Source organism: Clarias gariepinus, chromosome 5 (genome assembly GCF_024256425.1).
Source record: "Clarias gariepinus isolate MV-2021 ecotype Netherlands chromosome 5, CGAR_prim_01v2, whole genome shotgun sequence".
NCBI classification, from domain to species: Eukaryota; Metazoa; Chordata; class Actinopteri; order Siluriformes; family Clariidae; genus Clarias; species Clarias gariepinus.
The window spans coordinates 15,926,600-15,945,215 of NC_071104.1; the positions used below are offsets into that span (position 1 = coordinate 15,926,600).

The 18,616-nt window shown below is 38.9% G+C and overlaps 1 protein-coding gene across 4 annotated transcripts in view; it reads left to right on the top strand.

Annotated features, from left to right (window-relative positions):
- The window catches only part of fgf14 (fibroblast growth factor 14), a 142,372-nt gene that overhangs the window by 99,682 nt on the left and 24,074 nt on the right, over positions 1-18,616 (top strand). For all 4 annotated transcript variants that reach the window (XM_053496305.1, XM_053496307.1, XM_053496304.1 and 1 more), the window contains exons 2-3: positions 2,601-2,711; positions 6,221-6,324. In XM_053496305.1, the coding sequence (XP_053352280.1) occupies positions 2,601-2,711; positions 6,221-6,324 (215 nt within the window). The remainder of the gene's footprint in view (positions 1-2,600; positions 2,712-6,220; positions 6,325-18,616) is intronic.

The following is an 18,616-nucleotide window of genomic DNA, read 5'->3' on the forward strand; positions in this document are numbered from 1 at the left end:
ACAGACCATTACACCAAGGACGATTCACTTTTTATCCACTATAAAATTAACGTGTCAAGGGGCTTCTTTTTCTGCAAGCTAAAAAGACAAGTATGACAAAACAACCCTTTAATTTTCTGATCTTTATTTTTTTCCTCCTATCACTTCCCATTTTAAAAGAGCTTTTAGAGGTGCAATTTTAAAGGGAGAGAAATGGTTCTTTGGATGGTTTCCATTTCTAAAAGGATTTTGTTTGGAACTGTCTTGAAAAAGAAAAGAAAAAAAAAACTTTAAAAGTCCTTAAGAAATCAGAAAACTTCAGAATGTAAATGTGTGTGTGGGTGTTGATGTGGGATTTACACGTCTCATTGAGTGAGCTTTCCCTTTACTGATGCTTTTCCTACAGCACAATTACCCATGAGCTTATGCAGTGCATAGTATAATTATGAATGTGAAAGTATGTGTGTGTGTGTGTGTGTGTGTGTGTACATGTTTGTGTGTTTACATGGGTCCAGCACCGACATGTGCTGGCTGACATAAAGGTCAGTGCACTTCCACATGCTACCTTTGCTTGACAAACCTGTCTTTACACAGACAGCCTTCTGGCTTTTGGATTCAAACACACACAACCACACACACACACACACACACACACACACTACTCACAAAATACATGTACACACAAAACCAATATGCACTTAAAAATAGTCTATTTTCATTTTCTTTGACTGCCTCTATGTTTTCATCGATATAACGCGCGCGCACACACACACACACACACACACACACTGTCTGGGTTTGGCTATGGTAGGGAATCACGACCACAGGGGCAGCTGAGGAGTAAATCAGAAGTAATAAGAGATGACAGTTCTTCAGTTACAGCCTTCAAACAGACACACTCACACACACACACACACACACACACACACACACGCACACACACATAGTTCAGATAAAAATATTGAGTCCTGGTCTGAAATAAAATAGGTCTATATGTGACTTGTTTCTCATTTGATCTTTTGACCTCAGTGCAGCGGCCAGTAGGAATTTTAAAACTGGCTTTGGTTTAATGCATTCGATCATCGCGGACTGAGAGTGCGCTGCTTGGAGGCAGAGTGTGTGCACAGACACATTCAAAACCTCTTCTTCAAAATAATCCATAAACAAACATGACAACATTAAAATGAGCTTACATACGAATATCGCAGATACGATCCTTTGTAGTGATCAGTTCTTTCTTCACATGTTTCATACACACCATCAAATTGTGACACACTAATATATATCGTCCAACTTAGTCCGTCCTTTAGCTTAAATGTTTGCTAATTTTTTAGATTGATGTGTGAAAATGATTCCTCATTCCCTTAGAACCACTCGTTTTCAATCGGAGTCCAGGAATATGCTTGAGCCGTCAGGGAAATATGCATTGATGTGATATTGTGGTCATATCACAATACATATTCAGATCATCAGCTGACTTCATTTTATTGCCACATAATGCGTCTGTGCCGAGACCTGACCCGCTGAAGCAACCCCGCATCATAACTCTGCTTTTAGAGGCTCGTACAGTGGGCACTATGCATGATGGATGCATCACTTCATGCGCGTCCTTCTTTCCCTGACGTGCCCATTGCTCTATAATAGGGTCAATCAGGACTCATCAGACCACATGACCTTTTTCCCATTGCTTTAAAGTCCAATTTTTATACTCTCGAGCGAAATGAGGCTTGTTTTTGTCAGTTATCTCTACTAGCAAGTGGTTTAATAAATGTTATGGTCACACAGTTGTTTAGTCCCATGAGTTCAGTGCTGTCCTTCCCAGACTTCTAAATCTCCTTAGTTGTTTTCTTTACTTGATGCTGACCGATCCATCTGTAATGCAGGCTAAATAAAAGCATGATCTGGCTTTTCATGATGCGAAGAGATGTGTTTCTCTATGTTTTCTTTATAGCCATCAGTCAACATGCAGGATTATTACACACATACCGTAATTTCTGACTTTTCGTGCACAAACTTTGTCATTATTATTTATATCATTATTGTTTTTTCCTCTAAATGTGATTGGCTCTATGACCGGTAGTAGTAAGCAGGCTATATTTCATGTATTTCATATGGAGACATGGTACTGTAATTCAGGTCATACAGTAATTCATGCAAACTGTATGTACAGTATATGGTATGAACAAAATCCACTAGTGGTCAAGATCTGGTTTTCACACTGCGATTATCACTTGCTTGAAACCCATTTCTGTTCTGTGCAACTAGGACAAATAAGGAGATTATCCCGCCTCATACTCATATAGTGGAACACATTTGATGAGGGTGTATTAGTACAGTTTCATATCAGCAATCACATGGAAAACCTTCATATCTGATGTCAAAAGAACCTCTGATGACTGCAGAAGGGGAGCCCCAGTGAATAGAGGGGACAAGTGGGAGTCTTAAGATACAGGACATGGCACGATGAGTGCCAGATGTACAGATGCATTAAATACAATACAGAATGTATTGCGTTCCCATACCTAGAGTATACGTTTAAAAAAATACTGTATGTCAATAATGAATGAGAAATGTTCAGGGTCAGTATTTTAACACTTCTTTTCTCTTTTCTCTTCCAACAGATCCCCAGCTCAAGGGTATAGTAACCAGGTTATATTGCAGGCAGGGATACTACTTGCAAATGAACGCAGATGGATCTCTTGATGGGACCAAGGATGACAGCAGTAATTCCTGTAAGTTTTTTTTTTCTTCAGTATTTCAGTAATTTTTCAGCATTTTGCTTATTTCTAATATTTCAAGTATAAATATTTTTGAAAACAGAACAATCCTGTCACTCATCTGCACACTGAATGTCAATGATATTTTTGATGAAAGTAAATGCAGATTTAATTCAAATATGATATAAAGACTGATCATTGAATGTTGATGCATTTATTCAGCTTTATAAAAGAGTAAGCTGAATGAAAAGCCGGATGACTTTTTGTGCAATAATTAGTTATGTTATCTGTTATCTAATTGAGTGAGTTGTGATTGGTGGAGGCTAATGAAACATCAAACCGTTGAACTGACATGCAAATGTGATCAGGATCAAATTCATTTCATAAATAAATATAATAACATATTTGCTATTTCACAGACGTCTTGTATTGACTATACCGAATTGCACTTCAAATCGAGTCATTTGGTTGGCTCTCCTTCTCAGTGCCACATTCCATTTCAAACATTTCACTCTTCACTCGTTTGGAGATGCACTTGCTCGTCAAATCAGATTATACACACACTAAATAAACAAGAGCCACAGATGAAGTGGTAGCAAGATCATCCCTTGGATTGGCACCAAGGCTTGGGGGAATGTGTGTGTATGTGTGTGTGTTTGTGTGCATGCTAGGAGAAATTGTGGTGCACCACAGAGTGGTGTATTATTAGCATATACAGGACCTGCTTTTCCACTGCTTCAGGCCAGCTGCTTAATTTGATTTCATTTTGAAGCCATAACGAGAAAGAGTGACAGACTGGGTGTCAATCTTGCGCGCACACACACACTCACACACAAACACACATGGATTCCCCCCAAGATGCTGGCTTTTCTTCTCTGATAGACTTCATGCTTTTATAAAATACAGTACTCGATAATGAGATCGGGTAAGACGAACCTGAGCGAATAAGACGAGACCGTTTTCCATAGAAATTCTATCGTAACCATTTTTTTTCTTACAGTATATACTGCACAGTAGCAAAAAACATAAACACAAGAAGAGGCACTAAACATTTTCACATGTAGCCGTTGCAATCCCCAAGCTCTTAGACTTACGTGTCTAACATTCCCAACTGAGTCACTTACATTCTGCTACGACAGCAGCATGCCGCTCCTGCCGTCAGTCCATCATATGTGCATGTGAATCTCATTCTACTGTAGATTAGTATAAGCCGTATGGACAATTGGCACTTGTTGTCGCTGTCAGAACAGCCATTCTACAGCAACACAAACAATAACCGTTGCCTAACAGTCCCAGGAAGTAGGCTTCGACAACAAAAGAGTCATTAAAGCTGCCATGCACCGCTGCTGCCTCCAATTACCGCTTTTACGTCTACTGGGGTTAACACCAGCAAGTCGGCATCGCATCTGCCATACATGCGGAATACATCTGCATTTAGGCAGGAAGTAACTGTCTTCTTGTATGGATTGTGAGTGGCAGCTAGTGTAAATACAGTATGCAGGATAAGAGTGGGTTGGAAAGATAAGTGAATAATTGTGTGACAGCCTTGGAAAAAAAAATTCATCACATAATGATTTTAAAATGTTCTACTATATATAGAACAGTTCTTAACTATAGCATTTTAAAGTGTAAACTCCAAAAGTGAAAAGAGTTCTGATAGCATGGTGGTGTAAAATACACATAATTATGTATCTATTGTAACTTGATCAAATCACTGTGTGAGAAAACGCCGTTTACCTACAGGAACAATTCTTCTGGCAAACTGAATGCATTTACTGCTGCATCTGATTGTCTCCTTCCTCGACATGATCTTTGCAGGATCCTATTCTAGGCAAGATTAAAAAGTCAATGAAAACATTTCCATATACAGGTATACTGTACATCTGACTAAAAATAATTATGCTGGCATGGTGGCTTAGTGGTTAGCTCTGTCGCCTTGCACCTCCAGGGCCCGGGTTCGATGTGTTCGATCTGTGTGCATGGAGTTTGCAAGTTCTCCTCATGCCTGGCGGGTTTCCTCCAGGTGCTCTGGGTTTATTTGGCATTGCCTGTAGTGTGTGAAAGCGTGTGTGAATGTTCACCTGAGGTCATACCATAGTTACCACATACAACGGTCACCACTGCCCTCCAAGGTTCCTAGTTGGACCACAGAGGTTTGGATGGATGGAAATATAATTATGTTTATTTAAAGTTGACGTGCCAAAAATGTTTGTCTACGATTAGGATTAAGCAACAGTTACATCAGATGGGTTTCCCAGACACTATGAAACAATTCAAATATCTCTTATTATTGAAACCACAAGTAACCCATTTTTTTTTTTTACTATTGAAGTATCTTTTATAAAAACCACATGTAACCCATTAATACCTCAAATCAGGTATTAAGTCACATTTTGGCCATGGCGCAAAACTAACCTGTGTGACTTAATACCTGACTTGATATGACCAGTCGAATTGAGTGCATTATAGAGAATTTATTTCAACATTGTTGGACAAATCAATCAATGAAAAGTGAAAAAAATTTGTTTAGTCAGCAAGTGGACCACAACCTGTAACTAACCACTACAGAAAGCCTATTTAATGTCAATGCAATAACTTTGTCTAAGAGAAATCCTGATTGAGATTTAGAGCCACTATGAGCGATCCGGAGTGGTAATGAAAAACTCCTCCCTGAGGCAACATGTGAAAGGAACTTTAGGAGGAACCAGAGTCTAGATACATGAATTGTTATTCTTCTACAACCACACAGTAAAAAGTTCCTAACGAGTCCTGATCCAGGAGCATGTTTGTCTTGCTTCATTCGTAAGTCTGACAGAGTTTTGGTTCTTGACTATACTCTCGTGAGACTGCACCTCCAAATTGCTAGGGGACTCCCGATGAGACAGCAGGGTCAGCTGACCTTGTTAAAGGAAGTCTGGTAAGGAACACGTACATGGTGTTTACTGCTGGCTTGAATGGATGGCATTTTATCTCAGAGCTGCTTTGGAATGTAAAATCTGTCTCTGAGGATTTTCTAAAATTAGGATTATTCACAATCGGAACAGCTTTTTGAAACCAGTGAGGCCGACTTAATTCTCCCGCACCCTCACATGCACATACATACAATATACCATATACAATATACAACATACAGTACACAATATACTGTATGTATACAATATACTGTATGTCTTTGGATATTTTATACATTCACTTACACACTGAACATATTGTGTATAATTGTAAATATTGGTATCTGGTGCACTGCAGTGTCTATTTTTTGTACAACATACATGAGCTATATCCATCTATGATGTTTGTAGATGTGAAGTCTGTTTGTATTTGCAGAAATCCGCAACTAGACTATTCCTAGGTCTGGGACTTACTTGTTCTAAAGTCCATTAAATGCTTGGGAAGATCTGTTGCACATTGAAGGTTCTTTTCTGAAGGCTTGCGGGCAGAAACACATGGCATGTTGTTGTGTGCATCAAATCATTTACAAACACTACACACCATCTGATTCTCTATCTGTCTTTTCCCTCCAGCGTTGTTCAATCTCATCCCTGTGGGTCTCCGAGTTGTTGCTATTCAGTCCGTGAAGACAGGGTTATACATCGCCATGAATGGAGAAGGCCATCTGTATACATCAGTGAGTACCGAGTGTGTGTGTGTTTGTGTGTTTCTGTATTTGTGACTCATGTTTAGGGTAAAAAAAAAAAAATCCATATTACTTTTTATTGTTTTGGTCCTCTTTTCCCTGACAAACTTGAAACATACATACTTTGTTTTCGAAGCATGTAAGGATGTGTGTCTGTCTCTATTCTGTTTAGATCCAATTATATGTCACATGTACATTGAGGCAGACTGAATTTTTTTTTCTTCGCATATCCGAATCAAATAAGGAACCTGAGGTCAGAGCACAGGATCAGCCAGGCATACAGCACCCCTGGAGCAGTTAGGGTTTAAGGGCCGTGCTGGCGGCAATAGAGCTTGAACCTCCGACCTTCGATCAGAAACCCGAAGCCTTAATCATGTCAGCTACGTCTGCGCAGTTGTAATAGAAGCTTGTTTTAATGCATGAGTTTAAATCAAGAAAAAATATATACAGTACATTTGTGATTTTGTAAAGACACGATAATTCATGGGATCTACAGTAGTGCCACTCTATAAATAGCATAAAAATCTAATTGGGTGTTAGCCTAAATAAATATGATTGAATAATAGTTACATAATTGCAGTTTAAATGACAATTATAATATGTGCAAAATAATCGAAATGTGATTACAAACGTGCAACCATATCAGAATTCCAGTTCAGTTTTTTCTTCATTATTTAGACATGGGTGATTCCCACATAAGACAGCTCTCCTGTATCACATGACCGTGAAGGAAATCATGTTGTTTCTCAAAGACATACAGTATGAACCTCAGCTCAGCGGTTTTTGTACTGTTGCTCTTGCTAAGTCGGGGAGCGAGGTAACGCACATGGAGAAAGGTACAGTACATGAGTTCTCAGACACTCATGATTGGCTGGTGTTGCTGTGATTCTACAGTATCTCCCCTCTTTTCATGAGAGCACAGGCAATTTTTTGCCCTCATGGGCTCCTGGCCGATGATGGCTGTGGGATATTTGGGATTCAGTGGTGATCTCTAGATGATAAGGCAAGTGCTTTTCTTTTGCACCACTTGGGAGCCTCTACTGGGATTATTAACATAAATATGCAGAGAGACCTCGACTCCCCCCCTCCCCCCTCCCTCTCTCTCTTTCTCTCTCTCTCTCTTTAAGATTTTAAGATGAAGGAAAAGTTAGCTGTTGGCGCTATAAAGAAAGATAAAACTTTCTGGAAATGTCTTGAAACTTTCTGAAACATTGATTATACATAAAACAACAGTAGATATAGCTGTAAATATCCAGGTACCAGGAACATCTTGCTGTAACTGCAACAGCTTTTACCGTGAAGTCTTACACAAAAACTCAGGCCTCAGTAATCAACCCATTCTCTTTTGCTCCCACTCTCACTCTCTCTTTCTTGTTCCTGTTCTTTCCTGTGCGAATGAGTCATGTAATGGCCTGCGCTCTTGAGTCCAGAGTGTTCATTGGTATTGTTCCTCGTTTCTCAAAGAATGCGGCTATCATTTGATCCTGGCATCCATTAGGTGCCCATCACTCATTACGACGCAATTTTGATGCACTTACACGGTAAATGCTTGCTGCCGTACCATCACGTCAAACATGAATTTTTCTGCATACTCGTGTTACTTCGGGAAATATAAATACTTAGATTTTAAATAAAGGCACTTTAAATACATAGATAAAATTTGAGGTCTATGAAATTTTTTAATTTTGATCAGGTGATTTTATCTGACCTATGAAAGCGGTTCTTAACCCTGGTCCTCAATGATCCCCTGCTCTGCACAGTTTAGTGTTTTCTTAAATCCTAGTACACCTAAATCAGCTAGTTAATAGCGTTGCAAGTTTTGATAAAAAACAAAAAACAAAAACAAATTGTGACTTTTTCACATACTGTATTTTATTATGTAACTATTAAATTTACTGTTCTGTTTTTCGAATTTATTCATCTATGCTAAAACAATTAAATACACCAAATAATGGCATAAATGATTTCATTAAGAAGATGTTTGCCAATATATACTGTACAGTAAAACCTTGAATTACGAGCATAATTCATTCCGGCAGCAGGCTTGTATTTCAAAACACTCGTAAACCAAATAGAATTTTCTCATAAGAAATAATGGAAACTTAAATTATTCATTCCACAGCCCAAAAAAAAAATAAATACATAAAAACAATTAGCACAAAATATAAAGTAAGAATAAAACAAAGTAACCTTTAAAAACAAATTTAACTTTACCTTTTAAAAAAAGTAAAAATAAATCCAGACAGATAATTGTTTCCGTTCGTGCGCGCAGGCGCTGTGTGTGTGTGTGTGTGTGTGTGAAGCTAAAGTAAGGAGCCCCTCCCCCCTTCCCCTCCTCGTCTTACTGTCCACTGTTACCCTTCCTCCACTCTTTTCACACAATGGAAACACTGGTTTATCAGAAAAATAAACAAGAAATCTCTCTAATGACACTTGATTGAATGACACACTAATGGAATCACTGCTGTAAAGTAAAAATAAGACAAATGAACCTGCACTTTACCTTTGAAAGAAATCGCAACAGAGTAGTGAGAAAGTGTGTGTGCGTGTGTGTCTGTGAAGGCGAAAGTAGGAGGGGTCTGTGTGTCTGTGTGTCTTTGTTTGTGTGTGTGTGTGTGTGTGTGTGTGTGTTTGTGTGTGAGACAGTGTCTAATGACATGCTCGCACACAGACACAAAGAGCAGGCTGAGCCTTGAGCAGAGAAAGAAAATAGATTTTTAACCTCTCTAATGAGACTTGCTTTTGCTTTACACACGCGCTGTACACACATGCATACAGACACAAAATAAAATGTTTTATGCACACACACACATGGTCACAGTGTTATAGTAAACAGTCCACATGCGCATGAATATTGATTATACCAGTGAGAGTCGCGTACTAAGACCCAGCAGGGGAGACGATTACCCACAATTCCGCAGAGCAAGAGAGAGAAAAACCGCTGGCTCAGTTGTGATCACGTGAAGCTCGGCGTCAAAACAAGAAGCGCATGCGTGATACAGGATACTCGGTACTTGTAAACCAAGACAAGTCAAAATTTATTGAACTTTGCTCATCTTGCAGAACGCTTGCAAACCGCGTTACTCACAATCTGAGGTTTCACTCTATTTATCAACTCAAAATTATTAACAGACTATAAATTTCTTACTATGCGTATATTACCTGCAATAAACTGCAGCAGTTTGTGATTAAATAATTGCACAGGTTCCTATCGTAGTTCCAGTCTTTATGCGATTAATTGTGCAACACCACTTATTAACCACCTTTCTGAATAGAAGTGGCTGTGACAGAGCAGGAAAATGTCCTTTAGGACATGGGTTGGGAACTACTGGCACTTACAATAAGATGTCTTTGCCTCAGGGCTATGAGATGTTTTTACACTGCTAAGCAATTTTCTTATGAAGTGAAAATATCTTCAGTATAGTACACTCTATCTAGTGTTTTAGATTCCATGGTTTTTATAAATCAATAATAGGTTATGAAAGCTATTTTTAAAATTGTTTCTAATTTTGCTAAAACGTTTGTGTCTTTTGGCTGCTCCCATTGAGGGGTCTTCACAAATTCGACCATCCTATCCGCGCACAACTTGGCACAGTTTTTTTGCCGGATTCTCCTCCTTGGCGTAATCCTCCCATTATATCCAAACTTGGGACCAGTACTGCATCCAATGGCTCGGTATTGGGCATTTAGTGGGAGCTGAACCGAGAAACCTTCCACTGAGCCCTACTGTAGTTTTACTAAAATAAAGATTTTAAATAGTCCTGTTCTGTTAGCATTTTAAAGCACATACAGTATTTCAAAAAAAAAGGCAGAAGTAGCACAAGAACATTTAAATGTTGGAATGAATATCCACTGTTGTAGAAACATCTTGGAATAAGGTTTATGGTTAATTGATAAGTGAAATAAAATAATAGGAAATGCTAGATACTTAAGTGCTTGTTCCTACGTAATCTTTAAAAAGAGGGACCTGGGTAAGGCTTTGTGATCATAAGGTTGTGACTTTGAATCTCAAATCCGCCATGGTACCAGTGTTGGGTGATGGATCAAGACCCTTAACCCTAAACCTCTCAGTTATATTTCGTTTTTAATTGTATTGATAAAACTGTCACCCAAATGAGCCAAAGTAACTACAAACAGATAAAAACTGTGAATACAGAATTCTTTCAGGTTTATCGTGGCATAAAATGACAGGTACAGTGTAATTCGTAGTCAATCAAATACAAATAATACAAGTTGAATGTCCTACTTTAAATCTTTTGCCTCTCTCCTGTCTGTCTGAGTTAAATGTGAGAGGATGGTGACCCTGTAGAACAGAGAGCAGGATTCCTTTGAACATTTTTGCTTTCAGCATCACCACTTTTGCCGGCAAGGCTATTAAGTCTTGAAAGGGAGAATCCAGTAATCTCCCAGTCGACACTCCAGATTTTGTTCCACAAGGATTAACCCAGCAAGTCCACAAGGATTAACCCGGTGGAATAATAATCAAGATTGTTTTCTACATGGCTGCATGTGATTACGTGCACTCACATGCATATATAGAACTGATACGCTGTGAAATGCAGCCCCTCTTTCGCAAAACAACACGTCCTTGTCGTTCAACCCAAGGAGTTTATGAGTGCAGCGTGTTTATTTCCCTTGCTGCTTATGGAATTATGGTGTGATCTGTATTATATGATGTCATGGCATGCTGTCTTGAGTTCTCTGGTGTTTCACGGACTATCTGCCTTCTTCAAAAGGTCTCGTCCTTCTCTCTGGGGCGGAATATGACTCGGCTGGCTTTATCGCTCCCTACACTTGTTAGTGCTAGCTTTTATGAGTTTTAAATTGACTCTTTACATCAATAAGTTGGCAGTGAGAGCGATGGTGTTCAAGAGCCTTTGTGGCTTGTGCATTCTCTGTTTAGCAAGTATACTTAATTAAATCTAGGGAGATTTTACAAGACATTTTATAAATAAAAAAAAAAATACTAAAAATGGCTGAGGCTGTAGTGAAGTAAGCAGAAGTATCATAAAAGGCACAACTTTATCTTTACATAGTGCAATATGATTTAGTTATTTGCAGTGTATGGTTTCTTGCTTATTTTGTTTCTTTTTTGAGCAACAGCTTTTTATATGGTCATATCTGTTTTTCAGAGATGTTATAATGTTATGTTAAACTCAGCTTGTCTAAATGAATCATGGTTAAAAATCTTGCACTGGTTGGTATGTATGCTATGTGTATTTTAAGCCATTCTCTGGGGATATACACTATATGGACAAGAGTATTTGGCAAAACCTACAATGACACTGTATCCATATACACTACCTTTCAAAAGTTTGGGGTCAATTGCAAATTTCTTGGTTTTTGTTTAGTGATTTACTACAACAATACTGGGGATTTCAAAACTATAAAATAACACATATGGAATTAGGTAATTACGTAACAACAACAAAAACAACAGTTAGTTGTTATTTTAAGACACAGAGGTCAGCCTTTCTGTAATAGTTCTTGCAAGAACTGTATTGTCAAGTGCATTTGCAATGCGCGTCAGGCACCAAAATGAAACTGGCTCTCATGAAGGCCATCCCAGGAGGGCGAGACCAAAACCTACCTCTGCCACAGACGAGAAGTTCATTTAGAGTTATCAGCCTGAAAAATGACCAATTAACAGCACCTCAGATTAGAAGCGTTATGAAGTCCTAACAGAGCATAAGTAGCAGAAACATCTCACCATTACCTGTTCAAAGGAGATTAATGCATTTTTTGGACGCCTTCAGCATTCCTTTACAATGTAGAAAGAAATAAAAATCAGGAACCATCATGGAGTTAGAAAGTGACCCCAAACTTTTGAACGGTAGTGTACGTACTGTACTTTGGCAATGAGCCAAAGTAACTACAAACACAGTAGTGTACGTACTGTACATGTACTTCAGTATGGATTACGTCCCCCTTTTGCAGCTATAAGAGCTTCATCTCTCTTCTTCAAGTTTAAAAATTCAAATTCATATTTTATTTGTCACATACACAGTCATACACAGTACGATATGCAGTGAAATGCTTATACGACCTCTCGTGACCTTAAAATCAAAGATTATCAATAAGAGGGGCCTCCGAGTGGCACAGTGGTAAAGTGCTCGCCCTATCATCCGGGGATCGCTGGTGATGCTGTTACCTCTCACAGCCGGAGGCCTAGAGAGAGCTGATTGGCCGAGCTCTCTCAGAGGGGAGTGATGAGAGGTACTTTGTGCTCCCACATTAATTACGGCCAGCGCTTTCCTTCGAGTGTGTTACTCCGCCCCTAACGGTGCGTGAGCAAGCAGTTTGAAAAAATGCGGTCGGCTAATGTCACGCGGTTCGGAGGAAACATGTCATAGTCTTCGGCCCTCCGGGCTGAATGGTAGTAGTAGCCTTAATGTGGGAGCCCCCTAGTGACGGGAAGGAATTGGCCACCACTAAATTAGGGAGAAAATTAAAAAAAAAATAAAATCAATAAGATTATCAATAAGAAATAAATTATGGAATAGAATAAGAATAAAATAAATAAAGAAAAACTGAGCCGAAAATTATAACAAAATATATAATATAGGATATAAAAAAAATAATTAAAAAAAACTCAGCTGTACAAAATAGACAATAATAGCTGTACAAATATGGAAAATGTGATAAAATTTGCAATGTGCAAAAGTGTGCAAAATGAAATTAAATAGAATTGTCCAAATGTGCATGAATATTTAAATGTTTAATGTCCATAAATGGACCATAAATGTGAGCAATGTCCAATGTCCATAAAGTGCAGTCCACAATATCTTGGAGAATTTGTGCCCATTCATTCTGTAGAGCATTTATGAGGTCAGGCACTGATGTTGGACGAGAAGGCCTGTTCATCCAAAAGGTGCTTGATGGGGTTGAGATCAGGGCTCTGAGTGCACTGGTGCACTGTCATGTTGGAATAGAAAAGGGCCTTTCTCAAACTGTCACCATAAAGTTTGTAAACCATAGCATTGTCCAAGATGTCTGGGCATGCTCAAGCATTAAGATTGCCCTTCAGTATTTGGGGATAAGAGGCCTGATTGAAACACCTGAAATCAATAAGTAACAGGTTTGGTCAAATACTTTTGTCGATAAAGTGTATATTATTCAAAATACCATCCTACAAAAGTTTATGTAGGTAAAATTGCCAGAAAGGATCTGCTAAAATGTAAGAATAATGCTTGGTAAAAATCCCATGGCAGATGATCCCATTCATCCCCAGTGTAGCAGCTGCAGAGTGCTTATTAAACTAGCAGATGTTATTTTATGTTGTCTTTCGACAGAATAAATGGCTACAGAGGATAAAGTGTCCTAACGCCCATATACGAACATGGTGTAAAATGCACAGCAATTGACTGACAAGCAAGTATTGAGTCCAGTGAGGGAGAAACTATAGAAAGTTATGTTTTGCAGTTCCAGGCTGTGGGATTGCTGGGAATCCAAATCTTGCCCAAACTTGGCTCTAGTCCTCACCTCCAAATGTTGGTAGTGAAAGCAGTGCATTTTAATGAATTCATTTATTTATCTGCTTTTTGCACCAGAACATTTGAATGGCCTCCAATTATTTTCCTCATGATTTGAAGATACAGTAGCTAAATAATAATAATAATAATAATAATCCACACTTCTTGCTCTACACAGAAAGGAAAGAAATGGAGGGTGCATGAAAGGTGACACTATCTTTCTATAGTCTGATGCCATAATCTAACAGATGGCTGGCTATGAATGTGTTTTTCTGGTGTTGATTGTGCTGATATTCACTTATCCAAATCAACCTACGCTTATTCATCATTGAGATTTTACCAAAATTCCCTCCCACTGCAGAATGAAGGTTGCAATGGGAACTCATTTTAAAGTATCAAATACTCAAATGTTCTTTATAAACACTTGGGGAGCTAGACCGCTAGTTCTTCCCTTTTTTGTCACTAAATTTAGCCGAGCACGTACTCTTAAGAAGGAAGAAGGCTTTTTTTTTTTACTGACACTGGATTTTACAGTATTTAAACACTAAATCACAGAGGCTCTTTAGAATCTACGAACCTTACTGTACACCACGTATCAGATACTATAATGCATGATACAATGCGAGGGATGCTTTGTGCTTATGAGACTTATAAGCAGGTCTCATGTACAGTATATGCATGTATATGCAACTATAATTGACTTGGCATGAGATCTTTTTTTTGTAGTTGTTGTTGTTGTTGTTGTTGTTGACAGTTCCCACCCATCATCAGGGCACTTCCCCATTAAGGCTGCATGTTTTAAACTTTCTTTTATCTTTAATGTAGTCTTGAGGAATATATTTCGGGTCTCCTTGAAAATTTTTAATCTCTTTTTTTTAGTCCAGTCCATGTGCCTGACAAGTTCGTTTGTTAAGGCACCCAGTGATCTATGAATCATTGATGCATAAATTTAAGGTGCTGATGATGGCAGATGATCAGGCTGGTGATTACCATACTGGTGATGCTGAATGCTGAGTGGCTGAAACAGACGAGAGGGGAAATGAGGATGCTGCTGAGGTTGTTACATAAAGAACCATTATTTAAATTGTATCTTCAGGCACTGTGTAGCCTGTCACAGTGGAACACTTGTTCCCAGTTCTTCAATTTAATCTATAACATGTACAGTAAGTTAATTTACTCACTCAGTCATTGTCTGTACCGCATTATGCTGTACACAGCGTCACGTCTACAGAGTCTGTCCCAGGAGACTTGGGACGGGGTTCATTTAATTTAATATGAAGAAATAAGGGGTGGCTCTTATGGACTTTTGCATAGCACTGTATAAAAGAATTAATAATAAGTTCTAAATATTTCATAAACTGAGGCATTTGTGTATGCACAGACAGACTAGCTCATCCTCTGTTTATAAGGTGCCATTTCTTTTATCATAATTGAATGATTACTTTTATTTGTCTTCATTTATGGGGGTGTATTATTATTCTGAAGTTTGTTTTAGTCCCTGTCCTAGTAAGCTAGCATAAGAATCTATTTTTTTTTTATAGAAACTCCAAAGCACTTTTGTACGTCTGTGTGGATTATCTTAGGAAAACTTCAACAGTGTAATCCATGTATAAAAGTGCATTAATCCATGCACGCTATACAGTTTGAAATGGATGAAGTAGAGATTTACATTAATTAGCACTTAAGGTGTACATTTACACACACACACACAAATCCTTTTTATGAATTGATGCGTTCTCCATAAATACAGTACCAAATTTCCTGTGCAAATGCTTGTACAGGCGCTTTATGAATGATTCTGTTCATATCCAGCTTGGTTAATAAGGCTTGCTGTCTTTTAAAGAACAGATATCCCTTTTTTTATTAGTTCCCCTGAACTGTCATTTTCCATATAATTATTCAGTTATATAGACGCGTGGACCTGACCTTTTGGATAAGCGTCATTAGCTCAAAAGCCTTTCTAATGTAAAGCCCCTGTCACTGTGTACTGTACTTATGAGAACCGCTGGGAGAACTGCTTTATGCATTAATGAACAGCAAGGTCAAAGTGCCTCGTCAGGTCTGGCTTTGTAAATGGAAAAGGAAGACAAGGCTTCTATTAATAGGCTTGTTCTTTGCAGCTATGTCATGGCACAATTAAAGCTGGCCTTGTTTTGTTCTCAGCCATTAGCGTGAACACAGTCTAAACAATGTGAACTGTTTATCATCATTCATGTCATTATATTGTCTTGTCAATTTCTTTGCCCGGAGGAGAAATTACTATTATTACCCAGAAATGGTTGTTGCATTGACCTGTCCGTGGCAAGCCCAGGTGGTCATTCTGCATACATTTTCTCATTACTTTAATAATGCATTATGGAAGTCTGTAGTAAAATTTGATCCTGAAGCCCTTTAAACCTGCCACGTGACTGCATAAGGAACAATGCTTTGGAGAGGGACGTCCAGGGAAAGCCCTACAGCAAAATAAATAACCCCAGGGGTGACACAGCTGATAAAGTATGCCTGCACCAGTGTGGATAGCAGGAGAGGTCTCTGTTTGAAATATCCAGCAAAAAACAAGGTCAGGGCTGCTAATGGAAGCGAAAGTAATTTTCCTGTCTGATGGCATCCAAATTCAATTCTAGGTGCAGTCCCTGGCTGGTGCATTATTTTGCAGTCTGGCTTGTAATTTCAGTCTAGTTTGAACATATTTTACATTTACATTAATGCTTTTTTTCAGTGTGTGTGTGTGTGCAAATACAAGCTGTGAAACCAACACTATGTGGGTTGAAACACACCTTGTGGTTGTTTTTAGAGAAACCAGAACCTACTGGCTACACATGTACATGTCGTAGGTGACATAATGGCAAAGCTATGTATGTACTGTACTGTACTGTATGTTTTACCTCCATTTTGACTCAACACATCTACACCTATTCATTTTAATATGTTTTTAAATCGGGAAGTGCTTAGCCAGGATCTTTATGAGCTTATGTTTTACAAGACTGCACAACGCTGAGTACAATATAAAGTCCTTTATGTGCCACGAGAGGACGATCAACATCCCGCGTTAAACAAACAGACATTGTGGATGATGAGGCATTTATAATCGCTTACGAACATTTGCGAACATTTTGGTTGCTGCATGGCTCATCAACTTTATGCAGTTCCCAGCATGTTTTCAATAAGGCCTTAGGACTTTTCCAGAGGGGGAAAAAAAAAAACTGCTGCCCCAAATGGCTTTGCCCGGTCACGTCGGAAATCAGGAACATCCCAAGAATGAGGCTGTGTGGATCTGTCTGTGTGTTCAAAGATCAAAAGATGTTCTGATGGGAAGGTTTAAGACAAATAACACAAGTGAAGTGACTTTGGATCAATGAATTATGTTATACCTGACTGATCAGAAAGCGAGGGAGTGGGAAGAGCAGGGTATCGATCATCAGGAGAGAGCACACACCTGATTCTTCTGAAGCAAAAGCTATAGCAGCGCCATTAAATCGACAGGCAGCTTAAGCCTAATGCCAAACCTCTCCCGCAAGAATGTTCTCCAGTGCATGTTAATGCTAACTCGAGTCTGATTAGATGATGAAACTAAGAGATTCAAAGCAAACAGCTTTAGGAAGGAACTTATAAGCACTTATGTCACTGACTAATTATACCATCGCACTTATAGGCTCATGATGCCAAGTTATAGGCATATTAGTTTGTAATAATTCAAATGCGTAAATAGAGCCAGAATGCCACCTTTAAGATTCTCAGGCAGTTTGGCATAGAAATAGTTTCACCCACACATCTCCACTTCCAGAGGCTTTATCGAGTGTGTGGGCTGACATATGTCTGGGCCGTTCCCACACATGCCATGGCTGTACTCGTTCACCCTGGTGGATGGACTTTTTAATTAACTGCATCCCTATTTTCATAAAGTACAACCAATCAGCTCCGAACGCTTCCATATTGTGAAACACCCTACTGACTTGTTGTCAATGTGTGAACATCAGAGCCTGTTAGCTGTGTGATTGTTTTACTATTTGCTTCAGACACCTTTGGGGTGGTGGGGATTGTAACATCTGTGCCGTGGTGTTTTGTGGGTACAAACGACACAAAAATACTATAAGCAATGAATAATTGGGTGTAATTTGTTTTGCAGTCGCATTAGTAAAATAGCTTGAGAGCTGTATATGATTCAGACGAAGACCAGAATTTCAAGCATGTCAGTTTACTTATGCATGCGCATATACATTACTGGAAATGTATTTGGTTATATTTAGTTATTGATCGTTTAGGTAGCTCTTTATCCAATGAACTTTTGCATCCTAGTCAGGTTCAGTAAATTATTTGGGTTACTACCTCACGGCCATAAATCGATCAGCTATAACATTAAATCCAAAAACATTAAGCCCAGTGTTCTATAGGTTTGTCTTGTGCCACTGGGGCAGCACTGGCCACTCAGGGCATGACTCTACACTGTCTGTTAACTGACTGTCCGGCACCAGTACGTTAACAATAGATCCTTAAGGTGCTGTGGGTTGCGAGTGGCGCCAAAATGGATTAGACTTGTTTGTCCGGTGCATTCCATGTATGTTCAGTTGGCCTGAGATCTAGCCTTAAACACGGCAGGGTGTGATGCGCTGGGTGCTGCAGTACTGGGAAATCCAGTGGTTAGATGTTAGCCATAAAAGATTCTTGAGAACATAAAACTTCTGTAAATCTTGTTAAGTCAGCACAAACAGCGCAGTGGGCGTACACGAGCAGGAGATGTGATAACATTATATTCCTGTATGGTATAACATTATGACCCTTTGCTGCCCCAGGACACACTGCACACAATAGCT